Source organism: Oncorhynchus gorbuscha, linkage group LG09, assembly GCF_021184085.1.
Source record: "Oncorhynchus gorbuscha isolate QuinsamMale2020 ecotype Even-year linkage group LG09, OgorEven_v1.0, whole genome shotgun sequence".
Taxonomy (NCBI): Eukaryota; Metazoa; Chordata; class Actinopteri; order Salmoniformes; family Salmonidae; genus Oncorhynchus; species Oncorhynchus gorbuscha.
This window is the reverse complement of record NC_060181.1, coordinates 23305823-23331896: the sequence shown is the minus strand read 5'-3', so window position 1 is coordinate 23331896 and position 26074 is coordinate 23305823. Positions and strand designations below refer to the sequence as shown.

The 26074-nt window shown below is 43.0% G+C and overlaps 1 protein-coding gene across 1 annotated transcript in view; it reads left to right on the top strand.

The window, feature by feature from the left end:
• LOC124043287 (CUB and sushi domain-containing protein 3-like) overlaps positions 1 to 26074 on the top strand; it is a 720075-nt gene that overhangs the window by 153563 nt on the left and 540438 nt on the right. The window contains exon 3 of the mRNA XM_046361728.1: positions 1171 to 1283. Coding sequence (XP_046217684.1) covers positions 1171 to 1283 — 113 coding nt within the window. The remainder of the gene's footprint in view (positions 1 to 1170; positions 1284 to 26074) is intronic.

Genomic DNA, 26074 nt, shown 5'->3' with positions numbered 1-26074 from the left:
CAGGGATACTCTGTGATCTCCTAGGGTGGTTATGCAAAAGTTTTTATAAATATTTCACTTACAAGTCTATTAGCATAACCAATAGGTATTATGTACCATTGCTCCGACCGACGTGGTTTGAAGCACACATCTATACACTGTCATTTTCAGAGTGTTTAAATATTCAGTACTTTTTATGTCTAATTCTGGCCTCTATTGATGTGTATATTTCTCTCACCTCTCTTCACAGTATGGCTTTTGGAGGAGAAATCCCTTTAGTGAAATGTTAACAGCCTTCCAAGCAGAGCTAGTGTAGCCCATAAGTAAGCCTGAGCCCATGTACATTTGAAATGTTATAATGATCTTTACTTTGAAATGGGGCCGTAGAATCAATCTGTTCTCCCTACACATTTAAAGGTGATCCATTCACCTTGCAGTACTGTGTTGCTGGCTCCAGTGTTTAATGTAACTCCCCCACTCAGTGCTCTGCTGCTGACTCCAAGTGTTTAATGTAACTCCACTACTCAGTACTGTGCGGCTGACTCCAAGTGTTTAATGTAACTCCACCACTCAGTACTATGCGGCTGACTCCAAGTGTTTAATGTAACTCCACCACTCGGTGCTCTGCTGCTGGCTCCATGTGTTTAATGTAACTCCACCACTCGGTGCTCTGCTGCTGGCTCCAAGTGTTTAATGTAACTCCACCACTCGGTGCTCTGCTGCTGACTCCAAGTGTTTAATATAACTCCACCACTCAGTACTCTGCTGCTGGCTCCAAGTGTTTAATGTAACTCCACCACTCAGTACTGTGCGGCTGACTCCAAGTGTTTAATGTAACTCCACCACTCGGTGCTCTGCTGCTGACTCCATGTGTTTAATGTAACTCCACCACTCAGTACTCTGCTGCTGGCTCCAGTGTTTAATGTACTGTAACTCCACTAAGCTGCTTTAGCTGAATGACACAACATTAGGCTGACTGTTTGGTGAGACATGTCAGGGTAGTATTGGCATTTTATGTTGAACTCCAGATCATTTTGATTGGTGTATGTTATTGATTAGTAGTATCTTATTGGTTATTCTGACTGGTGTCTGTGTGCTATTGGTTAATGGCATCTCCAAATCATTCTGATTGGTGTAATGTATTATTTTCAGATCATTCTGATTTGTTTGTCGTCTCCTCTCTCGCCATAGGTTAACAGGATTCTCAATGCCACCACCGGTCACGAGCACGGGGTCCGTCTTCTCCCTGCGTCTTACCAGTGACTTCGCTGTGAGCGCTCACGGTTTTAAATTATATTATGAAGGTAAGGCTCTTCTCTTCTCCTTATATTCTTCTTCTATTCCCTCTCATTGTTTCTGTTGTTTATCCCTTGTAGTCACTCATCCAATGAACAGGACTGAGAGACTCATGTTGGATGTGATGGCTTCTGATCCAGCTGGTGACTCAGATGCTCTGCTCTGATCTATCTGGGAGTTTGAATTTATATTTTATTTAATTAAAGAGCTTTATTGACTGTATTAGTTCCCACTTTTAGATCTGCTGTTTTCTAAGGACATCAGTCCACATCAAACCAGATATAATGAAAAACACACACCGTTATAGACCTGCTGGTCTCTAAGGACCTCATCAGTCCACATCAAACCAGATATAATCAAAAACACACACCGTTATAGACCTGCTGGTCTCTAAGGACCTCATCAGTCCACATCAAACCAGATATAATCAAAAACACACACCGTTATAGACCTGCTGGTCTCTAAGGACCTCATCAGTCCACATCAAACCAGATATAATCAAAAACACACACCGTTATAGACCTGTTGGTCTCTAAGGACCTCATCAGTCCACATCAAACCAGATCTAATCAAAACCACACACCGTTATAGACCTGCTGTTCTCTAAGGACCTCATCAGTCCACATCAAACCAGATATAATCAAAAACACACACCGTTATAGACCTGCTGGTCTCGAAGGACCTCATCAGTCCACATCAAACCAGATATAATGAAAAACACACACCGTTATAGACCTGCTGGTCTCTAAGGACCTCATCAGTCCACATCAAACCAGATATAATCAAAAACACACACCGTTATAGACCTGCTGGTCTCTAAGGACCTCATCAGTCCACATCAAACCAGATATAATCAAAAACACACACCGTTATAGACCTGCTGGTCTCTAAGGACCTCATCAGTCCACATCAAACCAGATATAATCAAAAATACACACCGTTATAGACCTGCTGTTCTCTAAGGACCTCATCAGTCCACATCAAACCAGATATAATCAAAAACACACACCGTTATAGACCTGCTGTTCTCTAAGGACCTCATCAGTCCACATCAAACCAGATATAATCAAAAACACACACCGTTATAGACCTGCTGGTCTCTAAGGACCTCATCAGTCCACATCAAACCAGATATAATCAAAAACACACACCGTTATAAACCTGCTGTTCTCTAAGGACCTCATCAGTCCACATCAAACCAGATATAATCAAAAACACACACCGTTATAGACCTGCTGGTCTCTAAGGACCTCATCAGTCCACATCAAACCAGATATAATCAAAAACACACACCGTTATAGACCTGCTGTTCTCTAAGGACCTCATCAGTCCACATCAAACCAGATATAATCAAAAACACACACCGTTATAGACCTGCTGGTCTCGAAGGACCTCATCAGTCCACATCAAACCAGATATAATCAAAAACACACACTGTTATAGACCTGAAGTTCTCTAAGGACCTCATCAGTCCACATCAAACCAGATCTAATCAAAAACACACACTGTATAGGCCTACTGGACTGCCCCTGAAGCCAGACAGACATGTTGTCCATGTATAGCATCAAAGCATGTATCTACAGAAAGGCACACATGGTTAAAACATCATCTGCATGTTTATTACACACAGTAGGTGAATGATTTACATCATCCTTTAAGAACTTTAACTGTATTACAGTCTGTGTCATGAAACTTGGCATAAAGGAAGCACAAACATCTAGCATTTCCAAGAATCAACGACTATGCCAAGTAGACTAGTCCACCCCTAACCCTCGTCCAAGGCTAAGGAAGACCAAACATAACTCACACAAACACAATGTCAATCAAATTTGCAGTCAAATGTCTTCCCTGCTTTACCCCCATGATGGACCATTCTACCTCTCCTCTGTCAGCTGATAACTAACTGTGTAGCCCTCCAGTCTTCAGACAGAACCTCCTACCCCTCTACCCATTCTCTACCCTCCAGTCCCCACTGCCACCCTCCTACCCTCTGCCCCTCATCTGCCACCCTCCTCTCCTCTGCCCCTCCTCTGTCCCTCCTCTGCCAGCTGACTGCTACACTATGTAGCATCTCCAGTCTGCAGCCACGTCATTTACCTCCCCATATATTTATTCTGGTCCCCCATGCCTACTCACCCACTACCCACCCACCTGTCCACCATGAATACATGCACAGCCTTGATACTCGCTGCAATTTCTGTGTTATTGAAATATACATCAAACATTTTCGGAAAGAAGCAAGACACTCCCTCCAGTTCTGTTACATCTCCAGAATGTAATGGATCCACTGCTTTTTAAAATGACATAATGTAATGGATTCACTTATTTTTAAAATTACATAATGTAATGGATTCACTGCTTTTTAAAATTACATAATGTAATGGATCCACTGCTTTTTAAAATGACATAATGTAATGGATTCACTTCTTTTTAAAATTACATAATGTAATGGATCCACTGCTTTTTAAAATGACATAATGTAATGGATTCACTGCTTTTTAAAATTACATAATGTAATGGATCCACTGCTTTTTAAAATGACATAATGTAATGGATTCACTTCTTTTTAAAATTACATAATGTAATGGATTCACTGCCGTTTTAAAGTTGCATACGCCACCACAGCTTCTAAATTTGAATTATTTTAACATTCCCCATTTTTGCTTAGCAACACCTTGAACTAAAGGCATTAGGAAGGATCTAATAATTCTCTACTGTTTCCAGCTTCCACAACTCTCATGGTTTCATTATAGATTGTTAGTGCTACTATGATACTGAGTACTAGATCTGCTCAAAGCACACACACACACACACACACACACACACACACACACACACACACACACACACACACACACACACACACACACACACACACACACACACACACACACACACACACACACACACACGCACACACACACACACACACTGACTCACAAAGTTGTGGGGTTTCCCATGGCCAATTAGACCCTGATGCTGTCACAGTCTGATAACACTTCTAATGATAATACGACTTCTTAACATTCTATTTAATGCTTTGTTTATTCTCTTTTATTCATCCCATTTGTGACTTTGAGTCTTTTCCTGTTGAATACTGAATACTCAGATTCATTTAAAGGCATGGAGCATGGATTCAATCATGGACACTGATAAACTGGAGGGGGGGGGGGGCTGCATTTTATTTTCTTTGTTTCTGATGGTAACCACCACTTACTGAGACAAGACAGTGAGACAAAGATATTCACGTCTAAGTAGACATGGAAAACTGCATAGCTCCTTGGCATTGGTTCTTCTGTATATCCTCTCACTCTCAACAGAAAGGACCAGCTCCTATGCTGCCGGGACTGTATTGATGTACTGTATTGTGCAATCGTCATGCTGCCTACGCATACCATTCCTCCCTGGCAGCACACACACACACACACACACACACACACACACACACACACACACACACACACACACACACACACACACACACACACACACACACACACACACACACACACACACACACACACACACACACACACACACACACACACGCCTATCTGGCCCCCTCACCATGGCTATGCTGCTCTGCATTATTAGAGCTCACAACACCTCCACCTGCACCTCCAGGAAGTATCATCCCTCCCCCGGGCCTCTCCGCCTGGGCATACCACATCTCTGGCTCCCTGGCTGCAGTTACACCCAGCTGGGGGAGGGGGGCGCCGGCACACAGTTCAGCTCCTCCAGCTGCAGGAAACATTGCTTTCTCTTCCTCACACACATACTGTGTGTAGACATATACAGAAGTTGCACACACACACCTCTGGGGTTGACAGACTGTGCGACTGATGTGTTTTCGATGCCTGTAGATACTGTGTTGTATAACCTGACTCTGCATGCTCTATATGCAGTTGATTTTTAAAGTAAGGACTGTTGAGTAGTGTTAGGTCTCGAGTGTAGGTCTTGATTTAAGGAGTGTCGAGATGACAGTCTTATGTAGTCAGTGTATGGTCTGGGCAATTAACCCTTTCTTCACTGTTTAGTTGCACATACTGGGTAGATTGTCTTATTTGCAGCTGCAAAAAGCATTTCTGGCACTCATATAACATGATAGATCCTGAAAAACAAGTCATGTCTCAAATAATAGACTTTATTCTATATGAACCAGGGAGGAAGAGTACATTCATATGGATCTGTTACATCCCTGGGTACCAGTTCATCGTTTATGATTAATGACACATGCTGGACTCTAGTCTAGTGTATTGTATATGAAGGATGCCTATGATGTAAATTATTCAGTGGGCATCCCGAGGCACTTTTAGAGTATGCTAAGTTGATAACATTGGTGATGATGGTGGCAATTAGAAAGCGAGGTAGCGGTTGCGGCTTTTGCCAAATTTAGTACGCACTGTCCTCGATTTTATGAATATGACTATAATACTTGTTCTTCTCTTCTTCATCTTCATCAGTATAGTTGTCATCATCATCATCATCATCATCACCTTCATCATCATCATCATCATCATCATCACCTTCATCCTCTTCATCATCATGTAAGTATTATGATATCATGGATTCCACTCATTACAGTATTTCAGACAATAATCTGCTAGCTAGGACGTACACTTTCCTAACCTGTGGATGTTTCACTGGAGAGTGAATCCCTATTGGAAACCTATCCTATCTCTGCTGAGGTTGGTTTACATTACATTCTGTATGAGTACATGGCTTCCCTGACTCATGAGAACCCAGTGTAGAAAACCTATAATCAACCTCTGACGTGGTTTTACATTATATGCTGTAGAAAAACATGTTTCCTCTGACTGACCCATAAGATATCACTGTAGAGTCCAGTACATGAACAAGAGTATGTACTTGCCTTTACCCATCAAACCACACACAACTCACTTCCCTTAGATGTGATAGAACATGAACATACCTGTCATACAGTATTAAACCTTGCAGCTAACAAGCTGTGGGAGATTTGCCTGCTGGGCTATCAGAACTGGATTCTTGAAAATGATTTTCAAATACGTTGAGTGTTCGCTTGAGTCTGGGAGGGGTTTGCATTTTTAAAAACTTTTATATTAGTTAATTAAGCCAGGCATGCTCAAACAGGCATAGATGGAGTATTTTAATGGGGGGGGGGCGGGGTTCTACAAAGCTATAAGGAATTGTTTTAAGAAGGTCATACCAAGGATTGTTTAGCTATTTGATTTTGAATATTAAGACCCCTTGAAGTATCTATTTTTTTATATGGAAACATTTGGCCTTACTGCTATTTTATTTTTTTTATTTTTTATTTAACATTTATTTAACCAGGTAGGCTAGTTGAGAACAAGTTCTCATTTACATCTGCGACCTGGCTAAGATAAAGCAAAGCAGTGTGACACCGACAACAACACAGAGTTACACATGGAGTAAACAATAAACAAGCCAATAACACAATAAACAAGTCAATGACACAGTAGAAAAAGAGAAAGTCTATATACAGTGTGTGCAAAAGGCATGGGGAGGTAGGCAATAAATAGGCCATAGGAGCGAAGAATTACAATTTAGCAGATTAACACTGGAGCGTTACATGAATAACAGATTGAGGGGTATTTATGTCTGTAATAAAGCATTTTTGTGGTATAAAAACCTCATTCTGATTGGCAGGTCCTGGCTCGCCAGTGGGTGGGCCTGGCTGCCAAGTGGGTAGGCCTCCAAAGCCCACCTATGGCTGCACCCCTGCCCAGTCATGTGAAATCCATAGAACAGAGCCTAAAATAGAGGGTAGGGCTATTGAGGCTAAAAGGAAGTTGTATGGTTTTGTCTTCAATCAATACCAACAAAAGTGTATTTGATGTTCTTTTTTGCTGCCCTCTAAATAAATCATTATAATCTATCCATTCACATCATATAAACTACCGTTAGATTTTATGTTTCTGGTGTCAAAAAGGAAGAAGAATATTGATTGTAAAAAGCGAAGGAAAAATTAGACATGTTTTAAGATGAGAGTAGCTCGTTTAAAGGCTAGAAGCTGGAACCGTTCCAAATAACCTCAGAATAATCCAACCACAATTCCAGAGGCTTGTGTTTGCAAGGACATTGCATTCCTAGAGCAGTGCATTTTGGTAAAGTTGCAGAATGTGTGCCATTATGCTAAGAGCTAGCTGAAAGCACTCAGGCATCTAGTCTAGTCAGTGAATATTAAATCTCCTGCCCCATATGTGAAAGATGTATACTATCCTCATGCGAAATGCATTCATTGTTGCATATTGATGTTGCTGGCTTCCGGGTTGGAGGGCGCTGTGTTAAGAAGCAGTGCGGCTTGGTTGGGTTATGTATCGGAGGACACATAACTTTCAACCTTCGTCTCTCCCGAGCCCGTACAGGAGTTGTAGCGATGAGATAAGATAGTAACTACTCAACAATTGGATACCACGAAATTAGGGAGGAAAAGGTGTAAAATAAAAAATAGGTGTTCATACTTTATTTGAACTGAACACTGAAATAACAGAAATAACAACGAGAACGAACTAAACAGTTATGTCTGGTACAGAGACAGACAGACACACACACACACACACACACACACACACACACACACACACACACACACACACACACACACACACACACACACACACACACACACACACACACACACACACACACACACACACACACACACACACACACACACACACACACACACACACACACACACACACACACACACACACACAAAAACTACCCACAAGGCACAGGTGGGAAAAGGCTACCTAAGTATGGTTCTCAATCAGAAACAACGTTAGACAGCTGCCTCTGATTGAGGACCACACCCGGCCAAACACACAGAAATAGAAAACATAGAACACAAAAACATAGAATGCCCACCCCAACTGACCAAACCAAAAGAGAGACATAAAAGGTCTGGGCGTGACACCCTCATCTTTTTATTGAAACAATGGTGGGGAGGACGCTTTGTTATTTTTTCAACTGCTGAGTACCACTTTAAAAATCAAACATTATTTCTAGCTCATTGATTGGACTGCAGCACAATTGCACATTCTAGGTTGGCAAGCTTGTTGTTTACTAAGACTCTCAGTTCCTGAATTGAGTGGTTATGTTCTTTCTAACCATCAAACCATTTAAAGCATGACATATTTAACATAGCTCTCTTCTATAGTGTGTACTGAGACATTACAGAGAAAAACAACTTTGGGCTTGAATGATAGAGGAAATAGGCAATCACTGCATATCGCAAGCCTTTAGGTTTCTCTATCCCTCTCTCCTTCTCTCCCTCCCTCCACTTTCTCTCCCATCAGCCAATCTGTCTTCTAAAAGTGACAGAAAACTGGCAATGTTTTAGACATGCGGCGTTATTATCTTGGCCCTGCTTATGGACACGTTCCGCGTAATCAGGATCCTTCATGCCGTTGCCAAAGCCTCCAGGATGTCACAGTGTTATTCATGTTAAGTTTGCCTCCTCTCAAAGTTCTAATGTCCTGTTTGTGTGTAATCCTCAACATTTTGACAATGCAGTCTCTCACTAATGTCTGTAAGAGAGGGAAGATTTGTTAAGTAAGGTATTATATTAATTTCCTCCTATGAAGGTTTACGTGTCCTAGTTCACCTGGGACGACACACCTCCTTGAAGAACACCATGCAGACATGGGTTGAAATATTATTTGAAATAACTTTATTAGATTTAACCCTGCCTGGCGTGTCAGGTGGGCGGGGACTATTCCATTGGTTCCATTCTGTCAGACAAGCTCGATCAAGCACAGCTAAAGTATTTGACAGGCAAACAAATACTATTTGAACGCAGGTTGTCATTTAATAGGATCTCTGTGGTCGAACCCATCTCTCCTCCCTCCCTCAGACCAACCCGACTGCCTGTCATCCAAGGGTTTGGTTTTATTGACAGCTAATAGTCACCTCCAATTCACCCCGTAATAAAATATGGATTCATAAAGAAAATGGACACTAACTGAAAGCATAAGGCACCATCTGCAGCCAGCCAGCCCTGAGGCTATTTCTGACCACATTGCCATGTCAGTTACAAGTATAAAGTGGCTAGGCCTTGGGTGGAGAGGGAGCATGTTGGGCATGGTGAAAGACAGCTAACAAGCGGGTATGAATTATGACCCTGACACACAGGTGAATACATGACAACTTGGTCAACTCTGCTGTGATGTCAGTCGGCATCCTTCCATTTGACCATATACAGGCTGGTGTTATTCTGCACTGCAGTAATTGACTTTATTGCCAATTTCCTCTCTCTGTCATGTCCAGTAATAACCCTCTCAAAGCCTCTTTCCTCTAGGTAATGTTCTGAGCACACACTATATAGGAGAGGTAGAATAAATCTGTTGCTTTAAAAAAGATGGTTAGACGTTTACGTGTGAGCTATGCTTCCCTTCAAAGGCAAAACGCAGTAACTACGAATTTGGTCAAAAATCTTTGATCTGTTGTAATTGCCAGGTATATTATCTGATTGTGGTATTTAGCTTCCTCACACAAGAACAAGCCAGTTGATCCGAATATATCCTGAAGTATCAGAAATTGTGGTCTGTCAAGACAAAAAAGTATTTGAAGTCAGATTTTGCAGAAATTAAAAGTGTGTAGTAACTGCGTTTTACCTATGTAGGGCAGTATTCTATATGTATGTATATATGTTGGATTGAACATACATTCTTATGACAGGTTATAGAGCATTAAACTAGCAGGCTAAAGTGGTTACCAGAATATTGACTCAATTGGCTCTGCTGTCTGTCCACCTTCCAGGACACCAGAGATGTTAGCATCTCTTTTTGTTCAATGGGTTTCCGATCAAAAGCAGCGCCGCTTCTTTCCCTTTAATTGAATACGAAGGTGATGAAGAGTGTCTAAGGGATCTCAGAGAAGCGTAAATAGTTTTTGGGTCAATACTCTAGTCTCTCTCTGTGTCTCCCTGGCATGGCGGTGGCTGTTGCTGCTGGGTTCATTGTTAAACAGTCCTTTAAAAAAACTTGAAGTGTCAAAGGAGGCTCCTTCATTTTCAAGTCAATGATTTCTCCAAGTTTCAGTTCAATAATCCATTAGTATGCTTCCCATTTCAAAGATCACTGCCAAAGCTTGTTCATTAAACTGTCTGGGTACCCAAGCCTCGTATTGAAGTCCCCCTGTCATTTTCAAACTCTCTAATTGCACGTTGTTTACAGCCAGTGACGTGCAACTCAACTGCACCCCAAAGACAAAGAATAAGAAAGAGCAAATCACTTTAATTATTTAGAGGACTTAAAATGGGTGACATTGTCATCTGGCATTTTCTTTGATTGGTGTGAAACTAATAACATGAAAAATACCAAATTTCAAAGAATTACAATCTGTTGTCTGTGTTGAATCATCTACACAAAAATGTGCTTTCTTTACCCGTTTTTCGAAACAATGATAACTTTACATTTTGGTGTGAAACTAATAACATGAAAAATACCAAATTTCAAAGAATTACAATCTGTTGTCTGTGTTGAATCATCTACACAAAAATGTGCTTTCTTTACCCGTTTTTCGAAACAATGATAACTTTACATTTTAATGTTTAGTCATGTAACAGACACTCTCTAGCCAGAGACTCGAGCCAGCAACCTTTCAGTTACTGGCCTAGCACACTTAGCCACTACCCGCTGCCCCAATAACTGATACTTTACTATTGTTCAAGTACCATCCATCATTACTTCTCCTTATCAAAGTAGTATTTCCATTTCAGCTCTGCCTCTGATTTAAATGACTGTAATGCTCTTCGGCACTTCTTCTTCTTTCTCATGGCTAATCCTTCACTCACTATCTTTCGATGGAAAACCTCTTGTCAGCACATTGTTTTGTCATTTATCATACTTCTGGCAGATGACATCATATCACACCTTAGAAAAAGGTGCTTGTTCACACACTGTTTTGTCTTTGTCATATACCAGACAATCCCCCTTTCCCGCATCGACGCAAGTAGTCTTTGAGGTGGATTGCTCTCTTTGCAGCATAGTTAAATTTGAGGTGTCAGAGTAAGACTCCAAGAAGCCCCCCCCCCAGCCCCCGTGTCTCTGATAGCTGCCAGTTAGAGTAGACAGACACTTCTTACAGAATTAATTAAAGAGTTGAATGCTAATTGCTAGCATTCAATAAAGATTGTTTGCCCCGAGGGGCCAAAATGAGATGTGCAGTTCAATTGAAAATCTTTACTTGTCTGGCACTGCCAATTTAGAAGGCTGTGTGTTGCAGACTACCTGGCTGTTAGGGGGGATCGTTTGAACTCGAAAAATGAAAGGTGCGAAAGAGACAGTGAGAGAGAGAGAGAGCGCGAGAGAGAGGGAGAGAGAGAGAAAGAGAGAGAGAGAGAGAGAGTGAGAGAGAGAGGGAGAGAGAGAGAGAGAGGGGGGAGAGAGAGACGGGGAAGTCGAGAGAGACGGGGAAGTCGAGAGAGAGAGAGAGAGAGAGAGAGTGAAGTCGAGAGGGAGAGAGAGACAGAGGGAGGGAGAGAGGTGGAGAGAGATGGAAAGAGGGAAGTCGAGAGATGGAAAGAGGGAAGTCGAGAGAAAGAAAGAGGGCGAGAGAGGGGGAGAGAGTAGGAAGTTTAAAGAGAGGGAGGGAGAGGGAAGTTAGGAGGGAGGAAGGGAGGGAGAGAGAGAGAGATGCATCTAAAGAGGGAGAGAGAGAGCGAGAGAAGTCGAACCGCTTAGTGGTAGGCCACACAAGCTCACAGAACGAGACCATAGCGCATAAAAAATTCTCTGTCCCTGATAGCAACACTCTCTACCGAGTGCCTCTAGAAGCAATGTCAGCACAATAATTGTTTGTCGGCAGCTAAATGAAATGGGCCTCCATGGCCGAGCAGCCACACACAAGCCTAAGATCGCCATGTGCAATGCCAAGCGTTGACTGGGGAGGTGTAAAGCTCGCCCGACTCTAGAGCAATGGATACGAGTTCTCTAGAGTGATGAGTCACGCTTCACCATTTGGCAGTCCAACAGACAAATCTGGGTTTTGTCGGATGCCAGGAGAACGCTACCTGCCCGAATGCATAGTGCCAACTGTAAAGTGTTCTGGAGGAGGAATAATGGAACCAAGTCACCACAGCAATGGTCCAACATCTAGTGGAAAGCCTTCCCAGAAAATTGGAATGAGATATTCAACGATACTTTTGGTCATGTAGTGTATTTCCTCCTATTTTCACCTTTCCTTTTGTTTAGAGGTATGGATGGATAACCTCTCCTACATTCAGTTTCTGCCTGGGGTTCCATGTTGTATTCAAATGAATGCCCCAAAAATGGGATGTGGATGGGAAATGTATTCTAACACGGCAGGTATTGACCGTAGAATTTGACCCTCTGATTTACTCTCAGCATGCAGTAATTGCACCATAGACCAGCGTTAGTCTTCCTGGTTGTGCTCAACGACGTGAGACTTATTCGATTTAACATTGAAAGAGATACAGTATGAGACATTTAGCTAGCTACTGAGAGAGAGGGTGGCAGTAAACCAATTCTAGTTTTTAGTAATCACTCACAGCTTTCACAGACTCGATGGGTCCTATTTTCTGGTCTCCTTGATTGGAAAAAGGGAAACACCCTCCCACACGAATGTGGTGAAATAACAAATGATGGTGCATGGTTGGGTGGCAACTAAATTGCGCTGAGAATGTAAGGACGATGGGCCTTCTGTATCACTCCAGCCTAGCAGATTAATTTGTGATAAGGGATAACTATCACATTGTGTGGTGGCCATGTTAAACTTGACATATCTGTGCCTTGGGAATGATGCCACTCTACTTCTCAGCCTTGTGCACAAACAGTTTGGACCCTCTCTAGCCCGGTAATCCAACCCACCTTGTAAACCGAGACCCCGCTTTGTTTGCTAGCTTCTTCTTCAATCTGTTCTTCCCACACACTTTGACATTTCCTCATCTCCTGTCTTTAACGCTATGACCCCTGTTTGACTTATGTCCACGTAATAACACGACAGCACCACCAGATACTGTAGTCTGCTCCCAAAAAGGCACCCTATTCCCTACAGAGTGCACTACCTTTGACCAGAGCCCTATGGGCAGAGCAGTATGAAGGGATTAGGGAGCCTTTTGGGACAGAGCCGTAGTTTCCCCTTCCATCTTCCTGGGAGTGGATATGCTCTGCCAGTACCTGACGAAGCAAATCTCCAACTACCTGCAACTAACAGCAGGTGTTAAGAGATTAAGGCAAAACTGCTGTCCTCTAGAGAGGCAGGTTTATAGTAGGCTGTTAAGACTAACTTTATTTGAGGGATTTGACATAATTTCAGTGTAATGTTTCGGGGCATGATTTCAGTGTAATGTTTCAGTGCATGATTTGAGTGCATAATTTCAGTGTAATGCTTCGGTGCATGATTTCAGTGCATGATTTCAGTGTAAGGTTTCGGTGCATGATTTCAGTTTTGTTAGTGATGAATTAATGAGGACAAGGTTGGGAGGTTTGAAAGATTAGTAAGGAAAGGTTTCTGTTATTATTATAATGTATACAATATGTTGCCACTATAAAACACATAATCTATGAAAATCTAAGACTGCTGTTTTCCAGATTATACCAACTATAGCTCCTTAGACTCCACTACTCCCTCCCCAGTGATGATGAACCAAGACTTGCTTCCTATAGAGTGTCACACATTTGCCTGCCTGAGATTATAGCGGTGTTGCTGAGCCTCTTTATATCAAAGTCTCCCCAGAATGTGTCCTAAGCGCACATGTTGATTCCTAATCATTCTTCCTGCTCAGTCTTAAAACAATTGACTTTTTAAACATTCTGGCACAGCATGGCTTTCCCCTATAGATTGACTTTTTAATTGTGATGTAAGAACTACAGCTCTGCAATGTGTGTTGACTCAGGATTTCACTAAAACCAACCTCACTCCAGCAGTAAGAAGGAAAGTGCTGCGTTGTTGCTCTGGTAGTTTGTCAAGTGGTAATGTTGTAACATTGCACACACACACACACACACACACACACACACACACACACACACACACACACACACACATGGCCTGCTTGGCAGCTGTTGTTAATTGGATGGATGAAGGTGATGACCCTGTAAGCGAGTGTACAAATGGCTGGGTTCCTCTGGCTGGCAAGGAACATGGCAGCAGAATTGTTTGTCATTGTTTAGCCATCAATAACATATTGAGTTGGGGAGACTAGCAACGCCTATTGATTAAAATATATTTATTTTAATTTAATTTGACCTTTATTTAACTAGGCAAGTCCATAAAATATATTTTTGAGTTATTTTGCGTTTCAGGATCGGTTGTATATTAACCCATTGGGAGCCATGCGCCTCCTTTCTGCAGTAGTATATAGCCACACTGGGACCATATAAACAGACCTATATATTTATCTAAATGACCCAGTGGAGGCTGGTGGGAGGAGCTATAGGACTGGCTTATAGTAATGGCTGGAATGGAATAAATAGAATGGTATCAAACACATCAAGCATACGGAAAACACATGTTTGACTCCCCGTTCCAGTTTTTCCATTCTAACCATTATAATGACCCCGTCCTCCTATAGCTCCTCCCACCAGCCTCCACTGGTATTACCATACTCTGGGGAACTCCGCGTGAATGAATACTATGTATGTATACACTTTTAGAAAAAAGGTTCCAAAAGGGTCTCTGGCTTTCCCAATAGGACAAACGTTTTGCGTTTTGGTTATACTTGGAACCGAAAAGGGTTCTTCCCTGAGCTAAAAAATCGTTCTTCTAAGGGTTATCTTATGGAGACAGCCGAAGAACCCTTTTAGGTTCTAGATAGCACCTTTTTTTTAAATCTAAGAGCGTAGCCCTCTCCTCAGGACTAACCTTAGTCCAGGTCAAGCCAAAGAAGGAATAATGTTTTCAATCATAGCAGTTTGAAATTAACATCCTCTTTTCCTATAAGGACTTCCGTGTGTAGGTTGTGTTGAGATAAATCTCCAGACCGATTAACATTCACTGACAATTTCAGGAGCGTCTCTCTGCAGCAGCAGTAAGCCCTCTCCACCACCAACACGATGCCTGGGGGCCCTCAGCAGCACCTACTAAATCTGCACCGCCATTGAGAATGCCCTAGGAACATGCATGGAGACAGTAAACGGCAACATTGAACAACCCACATGTCAATAATATCTAGCTTTTATTGTTTCTTTTGTTATTTACAGATTGTACAAGGCAGTATTCATAAAGAAGTTTTAGCATAGTCTGTTAATTACGAAAGCTTTTATTGTTTCTTTTGTTAGTTACAGATTGTACAAGGCAGTATTCATAAAGAAGTCTTAGCATAGTCTGTTAATTACTAAAGCTTTTATTGTTTCTTTTGTTATTTACAGATTGTACAAGGCAGTATTCATAAAGAAGTCTTAGCATAGTCTGTTAATTACTAAAGCTTTTTTTGTTTGTTTTTCTCAAACGTAATTTTGATTACCCATAATCAAAATAATGCACAGCAGATTATTATTTTTGTGTTTTCCATAAATTGTTATTAAAATAAAATGTCATCTAGTTTATGATTGTTGTGAAGTTCTGGCACCCATCTCTAGGAGTCTCTGTTTTGTTCTGGCACCCATCTCTAGGTGTCTCTATTTTGTTCTGGCACCCATCTCGGAGGTGTCTCTGTTTTGTTCTGGCACCCATCTCTAGGTGTCTCTGTTTTGTTCTGGCACCCACCTCTAGGAGTCTCTGTTTTGTTCTGGCACCCATCTCTAGGAGTCTCTGTTTTGTTCTGGCACCCATCTCTAGGAGTCTCTGTTTTGTTCTGGCACCCATCTCTAGGTGTCTCTATTTTGTTCTGGCACCCATCTCGGAGGTGTCTCTGTTTTGTTCTGGCACCCATCTCTAGGTGTCTCTATTTTTTTCTGGCACCCATCTCTAGGAGTCTCTGTTTTGTTCTGGCACCCATCTCTAGGTGTCTCTATTTTGTTCTGGCACCCATCTCGGAGGTGTCTCTGTTTTGGTCTGGCACCCATCTCTAGGTGTCTCTGTTTCGTAGAAACTCTCTCTCACACACACACACAAACAAACACACACTCACACAAACTCTCTCTTTTCTCTCTCTGTCTGTCTGTTTGTCTGTCTGCTCAGTACTGTGCAACCACCCATAGAAGATTCAGCAAGGCTAGGATCCTTTGTATTAAACATCATGGCAAATGGGCATTAGCAAATGCTGGTAACAAATGAGTTTCCACCCCAATATGTGGCTATAGTTATAATAATCCTTATTAGCAAATCATTGGTAGCATTATTTCAAAAAATGTCATTCTCAACAGAACCATTTGTTTTTTTGTTTTGTTCCACTGTTCAGACCAGCATAATAAAGTTCTGAACCGGTCGAAGCAAAAAAAGTACCGGTTTATATCGTTCCTTTCTGTTTCTTTTGAACCTGTGAAATCAACCGTTTTTGAAAACATTTAGCTCATTAAATTACTTTACCAAACAGTGCAGATAGAGCAGGCAAGCTAGTTGTTTACATGCGTGATGGAGTGCAGTGTAGCCTATGGCGATAGATGCAACAGAAGTTTTGCGGGTGGGGAGAGAACAAGAGAGAGTTGAGGAGGAGGCTTGAAGCACTGGGCATCTTGTTATGACATGCATTATCTGAATTAGGTCCACATAAGTATACCTAGTAGGAGCGGCTTCTATGGAGGAACTTTGAATGTCCTTTGAGCTAATTAATTAACAAGCTTGTATGCGCAGAGTGGCACAAGAATTAAGTACACGTCTTACATTTTTATGATTAGTACTACCAATGTGAACGTGATAAGTTGGCCTATAGTATCCTTAACTAGCTGTGAAAAAGTGAATCCATTCTTCTCTTGCAAATAAAAACATCTATCTCCCCATCTTCTGAATCAAGCTTGTAATGTCAGTACAGTAGCCTATGCTTCTGAGGGGGGAGAAGCCTAAATACACACAGGCCAAGATTTTCAGCTTGCAAGCAGACATTGGAATAAGTCTCTGAATTACAGGAATGTATGTGACAGGAATGACTGGAATGTATTTTAACGTTATTAGCCGGTTCCCATGCTTTCAAAAGTAATGGTTCTGTTCCGGAACAATGTGGATCACTTTCGTTCCAGGTTCCATTTCTTTTCCTTGAAAAATGTTTGTTAATTTACGGTTTTCTGTTCTATTCCCATTTCCAACCCCTGATTAGCATAATAGTAAGTGTTGTTGTACTTCCTTTGTGACCTTATTTGACTGGTAATCAGCTCAATGCTAACTTGCATATTGTGAAGCATGGTGAGGTTTATCCTCCCCACTACCCCTCCCCCCAAACACACACACACACACACACACACACACACACACACACACACACACACACACACACACACACACACACACACACACACACACACACACACACACACACACACACACACACACACACACACACACACACACACACACACACACACACACACACACAGAAAACCTCAAACATATACCACTGTATCTGCACCTCCAAGCTGCCACTCTGCCGAGTTTATACTATTCAATCCTAATCCCCAGTTTTACTGTTAAAGTGTTAAAGCTTCGGAGTGACAGATCCCCCAGCCCACTCCTGCTCTGTGTCTGCCTTTCTGTGCTGCCTCCTATTTGAGGTACACACACACTACTGTGCTGTTGTTACTATAGCTCTCACTGTGCATGCAGTACAGTGCACCCCGGCGTGAGATGGGAATTGAGGATTGCAAGGCCTGGATCTGGATGGACTCAGCCATCCAGAGGTTGTGTCCCAAATGGCACCCTATTCCCTATATAGTGTACTACTTTTGACCAGGGCACAAATGGCTCCGGTCAAAAGTTGTGTACTATATAAGGAATAGGGTGGCATTTGGGACACTAGCCAGAGTGTTGCTGTGATTGATGGCACTGCTTGTAGCCTGACCTTGCAGCCGCTGGAACAGGGGGGAAAGATGCATTCACGGCCTGGATAATGAAGAGCTGTGACGCTCCCTGCATGGATGTGGTGATTATGTTAGGCCCATCAGTCAGCCTCTTGCATCACACAGTGGAGAGGAGAGGGGACCCCTTCCACCTTGATTTCCCCAGACACACTGGCTGTTCTCTATACACACACACACGCAGTGGTGGAAAAGTTGCCATACTTGAGTAAAAGTAAAGATACCTTAATAGAAAAGTAAAATGGAAGTCACCATGTAAAATACTACTTGAGTAAAAGTCTTAAAGAATTTGGTTTTTAATATACTTAAGTATATTTTAGAAATTACATTTACTTTTGATATTTAAGTATCAAAAGTAAAAGTATGAATCATTTCACATTCATTATATTAAGCAAACCAGACGGCATGATTTTCCTGTATTTTTTAAATATATCTTTTACGGATAGCCAGGGGCACACTCCAACACATCATTTAAAAACGAAGCATTTGTGTTTAGTGAGTCTGCCAGATAAAAGGCACTAGGGATGACCAGGGATGTTCTATTGATGTGTGTGAATTGGACCATTTCCTGTCCTGCTAAGCATTCAAATTGTAACGAGTTCTTTTGGGTGTCAAGGAAAATGAATACAGTCGTGGCCAAACATTTTGAGAATGACGCAAATATTAATTTTCACTAAGTTTGCTGCTTCAGTGTCTTTAGATATTTTTGTCAGATGTTACTATGGAATACTGAAGTATAATTACAAGCATGTCATAAGTGTCGAAGGCTTTCATTGACAATTACATGAAGTTGATGCAAAGAGTCAATACTTGCTGTGTTGACCCTTCTTTTTCAAGACCTCTGCAATCTGCCCTGGCATGCTGTCAATTAACTTCTGGGGCACATCCTGACTGATGGCAGCCCATTCTTGTATAATCAATGCTTGGAGTTGGTCAGAATTTGTGGGCTTTCGTTTGTCCACCAGCCTCTTGAGGATTGACCACAAATTCTCAATGGGATTAAGGTCTGGGGAGTTTCCTGGCCATGGACCCAACATATCTATGTTTTGTTCCCCAGAGCTACTTAGTTATCATTTTTGCCTTATGGCAAGTTGCTCCATCATGCTGGAAAGGGCATTGTTCGTCACCAAACTGTTCCTGGATGGTTGGGAGAAGTTGCTCTCGGCAGATGTGTTGGTACCATTCTTTATTCATGGCTGTGTTCTTAGGCAAAATTGTGAGTGAGCCCACTCCCTTGGCTGAGAAACAACCCCACACATGAATGGTCTCAGGATGCTTTACTGTTGGCATGACACAGGACTGATGGTAGTGCTCACCTTGTCTTCTCTGGACAAGCTTTTTTCCGGATGCCTCAAACAATCGGAAAGGGGATTCATCAGAGAAAATGATTTTACCCCAGTCCTCAGCAGTTCAATCCCTGTTCCTTTTGCAGAATATCAGTCTGTCCCTGATGTTTTTCCTGGAGAGAAGTGGCTTCTTTGCTGCCCTTCTTGACACCAGGCCATCCTCCAAAAGTCTTCGCCTCACTGTACATGCAGATGCACTCACATCTGCCTGCTGCCATTCCCGAGCAAGCTCTGTACTGGTGGTGCCCCGATCCTGCAGCTGAATCAACTTTAGGAGACGGTCCTGGCACTTGTTGGACTTTCTTGGGCGCCCTGAAGCATTCTTCACAACAATTGAACTGCTCTCCATGGTTGACAGAGGAAGAACAATGATTCCAAGCACCACCCTCCTTTTGAAGCTTCCAGTCTGTTATTCAAACTCAATCAGCATGGCAGAGTGATCTTCAGCCTTGTCCTCGTCAACACTCACACCTGTGTTAACGAGAGAATCACTGACATGATGTCAGCTGGTCCTTTTGTGGCAGGGCTGAAATGCATTGGAAATGTTTTTGGGGGATTCAGTTCATTTCCAAGGCAAAGAGGGACTTTGCAATTAATTGCAATTCATCTGATCACTTTTCATAACATTCTGGAGGATATGCAAATTGCCATCATACAAACTTGAGGCAGCAGACTTTGTGAAAATTAATATTTGTGTCATTCTCAAAACTTTTGGCCACGACTGTATAGTAAAAAGTACATTATTTTCTTTAGGAAGGTAGTGAAGTAAAAGTAGTCAAAAATATAAATAGTAAAGTAAAGCAGAGATACCCAAATAAACTGCACTTTAAAGTATTTTTACAACACTGCACACACATAATTACATTTTACCTTTATTTAACTAGGCAAGTGAGTTAAGAACAAATTCTTATTTTCAACAATGGCCTAGTAAGAGTGGATTAACTGCCTGTTCAGGGGCAGAATGACAGATTTGTATCTTGACAGCTCAGGGGTATGAACTTGCAACTTTCCAGTTATTAGCCTAACGCTCTAACCACTAGGCTACCCTGCTGCCCCGTAAGGGGAGAGACCCACAGACCTCTCCACCCCCGATAGGGTTATCAAAGTTTGGGTGCCAAGGGAGTCTCGCAGGACATCTGCTGCCCGTCTTCTGTGGTTCCAGACTGGTGCTCCAGTCCTCTCACATCTCGTTATGCATGCTGCATCTTAAACCAGAAACACAGGTAGGTGAGTGGGAGGAGAAACAGTATCAAAAACCAGAGGAGAACAAAGGCCTCTCTCAATAGTGTCCATGCCTCCCAGCATTATGTAGCCATTTGTGATGGTGTGGATACAGCATACTGATGAGGATAGAGGTCCAGGAGATTCAAACTGACAATGACACTGCCGGCCAACATACAGTATCTGTATCCGTCTAAGTTGATGTGTGAGTAAGCACATAAGAAGTTACAGTATATTCTTCTAGAATCAATTTACACATCCAGAAATGAATGTAGTAACTGCTGATTGCCCCTTTATTGGCATGACAATACATTATTGTGTTGCAAAATTGACAATGCCTCATGTCTCAAACTGATTGCATTTACACAATATATCAACAACTCAAGGCTGAGAAGCCCCTCTTCCTCTTCCTCTCCTTCCTCCTCCCCCTCATCCCCCTCTTCCTCCTCCTTCTTTTTCTACTCCTCCACCCCCTTCCCCCATCCTCCTCTTACTCCTCCCCCTCTTCCTCCTCCAAAACCTTCTCCTCCTAGCCCTCAACTTTCTCCTCCTCCTCTTCCTTGTCCTCCTTCTCCGCTTCCTCCCCCCTCCCTTCTCCCCTTCCCCCTCTTCCTCATCCCCCTCTTCCTCCTCCTGCTACACATGCTCTTCCTCCCCTCCACTTTCTCCTCCCGATCCACTTTCTCCTCCTCCTCCTCCTACACCTGCTCTTCCTCCCCCACTTTCTCCTCTCCCTCCACTTTCTCTGCCTCCTCCTTCTGCTCCTCCTACACCTGCTCTTCCTCCCCCTCCACTTTCTCCTCCTCCTCCTCCTCCTCCTATACCTGCTCTTCCTTCACATCCACTTTCTCCTCCCCCTCCACTTTCACCTCCTCTTCCTTCTGCTCCTCCTCCTCCTACACCTGCTATTCCTCCCCCTCCACTTTTTCCTCCCCCTCCACCTTCTCCTCCTCCTCCTACACCTGCTATTCATCCCCCTCCACTTTCTCCTCCTCCTCCTACACCTGCTCTTCCTCCCCCTCCACCTTCTCCTCCTCCTCCTACACCTGCTCTTCCTCCCCCTCCACTTTCTCCTCCTCCTCCTCCTATACAGGACTACATGAACCCTTTTTTAACATAATTGCTGCCTTCGCGTCTGTTTACTTAATTTATCTACATGTTTTATTACACAGCAGCAGCGCCATTATATATCCAGGGGATGAAAGGGGACGCCTGTGTGCATGTGTGCCTTGTGCCTTTGTCATTGACCCTGGATAGACAGGTCCACTGATAATGATCTGAGTGCCTAGATATTGCACATGGCGCAACTCTAAGTGGCCGTAAACCTCTGCTACCATTAGATAGCCACCCGCGTGCCCCTGCCCCCCACTCTTGCTGCCTCGCCCAGTCCTCTCTACCCCCATATAAAGAGGAGGTTAAGTGTGTTCAACGGACTCTGATAATAGACGCTTTGATAAAGTAATGTGATAAGAAGCTGCGTGGTCTCTAACATTCCAAGAACATACCTATCAATGCTGAATAAAATCAAGCAATTCAATTGGAAGAATATGACAGAGGAGCAACTAACACACACCATACAAAAATGGGACAAATATCTCATGATTTTACAACATTGTAAATGAATGACAGTCATGGGTGACACAGAGCACATAAAGAGAGTTTTTGAGAATATAGTACGTACATGTACACATGTACACAACAAAAGTCTGCCCAACATGTTCTTGGATAGAATATCTGAAGGAATACACCTTTACGTAATACACCCCCAGGAGATCAAGCGGTAATGAAGTCAGGAAAAAAAGTCAAGAACCTTGATAGGCACACAGGATGGCAAATCTGATGAAGACAGAATGGAGTTAGCCAAAGGCTGTCAAGGGGAAAATGCATTGCCAAAAGCACAGGAAAGAAAGGGTGATTTTAGAGGCCGGTCCAATTGGCAACAAATAGGCATTTGGACTTCCTCAAAGGGTTCCTTTAGTGAAATTGTTCTATTGCAATTTTTCAGTCTTTGACAAGGCGCCACTGTTTCTCCACGGGGGACCTGCGGTCAAACTAAATGGTAGTCTACTTCTGTAATGCATGCCTAAATGCTTTAATATATGCTTTCAAATGGATCTTAAATGCCATACTTTAAGTTCGCTGAAACTGTCATAATTCCCCATTCCCAAACGTCCTTCTTGCAGGAGATCTGACGAGTGAAACTACTTGATCCTTTAACATGTTCAAAATGCCTGGTCTCCTCCTGTGTGTAAAACAGTTGGAAATGGTTAGATAATGGTCACCTGACACATGAACCAGGGATTCCCCTGTAATTTGTGACGTGGTCCAGACTTGCACATGCTGTGACCCTGACACGAACCACCGTCCCCCTGTGGGTGGCAGTTGCATCAGCAGCCATCTTGGTTTTTAATAGAAGTTCAGTAATTGAAGTAAAGTGAACTGACCTCCAGGCAGGTTTTCTCCAGTTAGCCAAGCAAAATCAACTTAACAGTTAGTCAATTAGTCCATCAGGCTCCAGCGATTATTCAGTGTATAGCCTATTAGTTGGTCCGGTAGTGTATGAGTTGATTTATGTGCTGTTCGTCTTTCACAAAATATGCCGGCTGTATATGGATAAAAGACATTTGTGCTTTTAATGAAGTCATTCAAATCAAATGATGTTTTTTGTTATGGAGAGAGCTTTGCATAAATACTAGGAGTTTGAAATGCTGCTTGAATTGCAGGGAGTATATAAGGTCAGTGATGTCTCTCAGTATTTGAGTTTTGTTTGAGATTTGAGCACTACCATTAGTTCAGAAGACATGAATAAATATGAGTTACTTTTATGTATACTGTAGATTTGATGATCTATCTAGAGTTGTATATTCTGCTATCATTTTGGATGGTTTTAATTAGATGACGCCGCCAAGAAAATAACCATACCCGACTCCATAGTATCATATGGTATATTTAACAGTACAGTATGTGTGACCTTGAAACAGTGAAAACCAAAATGCTTCATAAAGTTCTACTTCTACAAAATGATTGAATCCTGGTCCTCTGTAGCCCATCAGTTGTGTTTCATACAATCATTTTCTATTTGGACTTTTCCATTCATTCCAATGTTAGAAAAAGTTATTTTCTTCACATTTCCCTGTTTGTGTGTATCACAGTGAGATTGCAAGGGGCTCGGACAGCTTCTGTCCACGTGGAAGTGTGGGGAGACCCCTCCTCCATGGGATAGATAGGCAGAACAGAGCTCTCTATCTCACTCTCTGACAGGCAGCTGTGGAGTCATGAATAACACACATACACCGCTCCAGTTCATTAATAATGACTCCAACCAACCCACCCTCCTAAGACAGAGGGGCTGTAGAAGGCCTATCTTAGCAACCACTCACATACAGTACATTTTAGGAACAGTACAGGAGGAACAACAGGACAATAGTCTGTGATTAGTCTTCCTCCTGGCTCTATAGTAGTCTGTGATTAGTCTTCCTCCTGGCTCTACAGTAGTCTGTGATTAGTCTTCCTCCTGGCTCTACAGTAGTCTGTGATTAGTCTTCCTCTGGTCCCTCCCTCCTTTCCCAATGAGGTCTGTACAGGGTCTCAGTCTCAGTCAGTGGCACAGAGGTCACTGAGATTCAAGTCGTCATGGCCAAGCATGTGTGTCATTATCTGTGTAATTGCCTTAGTCAAACAGGATGGATAGGTTTTATCTCTTTCAACCTCCCCTGGACAGACTGGATATGTCTCTCTCAACCTCCCCTGGACAGATTGGATATGTCTCTCTCAACCTCCCCTGGACAGACTGGATATGTCTCTCTCAACCTCCCCTGAACAGAATGGATATGTATTGTATCTCTCAACCTCCCCTGGACAGACCTGATATGTCTTGTCTCTCTCAACCTCCCCTGGACAGACTGGATATGTCTCTTTCAACCTCCCCTGGACAGACTGGATATGTCTCTCTCAAACTCCCCTGGACAGACTGGATATGTCTTGTCTCTCTCAACCTCCCCTGAACAGACTGGATATGTCTCTCTCAACCTCCCCTGGACAGACTGGATATGTCTTGTCCCTCTCAACCTCCTCTGGACAGAGTGGATATGTCTTGTCTCTCTCAACCTCCCCTGAACAGACTGGATATGTCTCTCTCAACCTCCCCTGGACAGACTGGATATGTCTCTCTCAGCCTCCCCTGGTCAGAGTGGATATGTATTGTATCTCTCAACCTCCCCTGGACAGACTGGATATGTCTCTCTCAACCTCCCCTGGACAGACTGGATATGTCTTGTCTCTCTCAACCTCCCCTGGACAGACTGGATATGTCTCTCTCAACCTCCCCTGGACAGACTGGATATGTCTCTCTCAACCTCCCCTGGACAGACTGGATATGTCTCTCTCAAACTCCCCTGGACAGACTGGATATGTCTTGTCTCTCTCAACCTCCCCTGAACAGACTGGATATGTCTCTCTCAACCTCCCCTGGACAGACTGGATATGTCTTGTCCCTCTCAACCTCCTCTGGACAGAGTGGATATGTCTTGTCTCTCTCAACCTCCCCTGAACAGACTGGATATGTCTCTCTCAACCTCCCCTGGACAGACTGGATATGTCTCTCTCAGCCTCCCCTGGACAGAGTGGATATGTATTGTATCTCTCAACCTCCCCTGGACAGACTGGATATGTCTCTCTCAACCTCCCCTGGACAGACTGGATATGTCTTGTCCCTCTCAACCTCCTCTGGACAGAGTGGATATGTCTTGTCCCTCTCAACCTCCTCTGGACAGAGTGGATATGTCTTGTCTCTCTCAACCTCCCCTGAACAGACTGGATATGTCTCTCTCAACCTCCCCTGAACAGACTGGATATGTCTCTCTCAACCTCCCCTGGACGGACTGGATATGTCTCTCTCAACCTCCCTTGGACAGACTGGATATGTCTCTCTCAACCTCCCCTGGACAGACTGGATATGTCTCTCTCAACCTCCCCTGGACAGACTGGATATGTCTCTCTCAACCTCCCCTGGACAGACTGGATATGTCTTGTCCCTCTCAACCTCCTCTGGACAGAGTGGATATGTATTGTATCTCTCAACCTCCCCTGGACAGACTGGATATGTCTCTCTCAAGCTCCCCTGGACAGAATGGAAAAGTCTGGTCTCTCTCAAACTCCCCTGGACAGAATGGAAAGGTCTGGTCTCTCTCAAACTCCCCTGGACAGAATGGAAAGGTCTGGTCTCTCTCAACCTCCCCTGGACAGACTGGATATGTATTGTCTCTCTCAACCTCCCCAGGACAGACTGGATATGTCTTGTCTCTCTCAACCTCC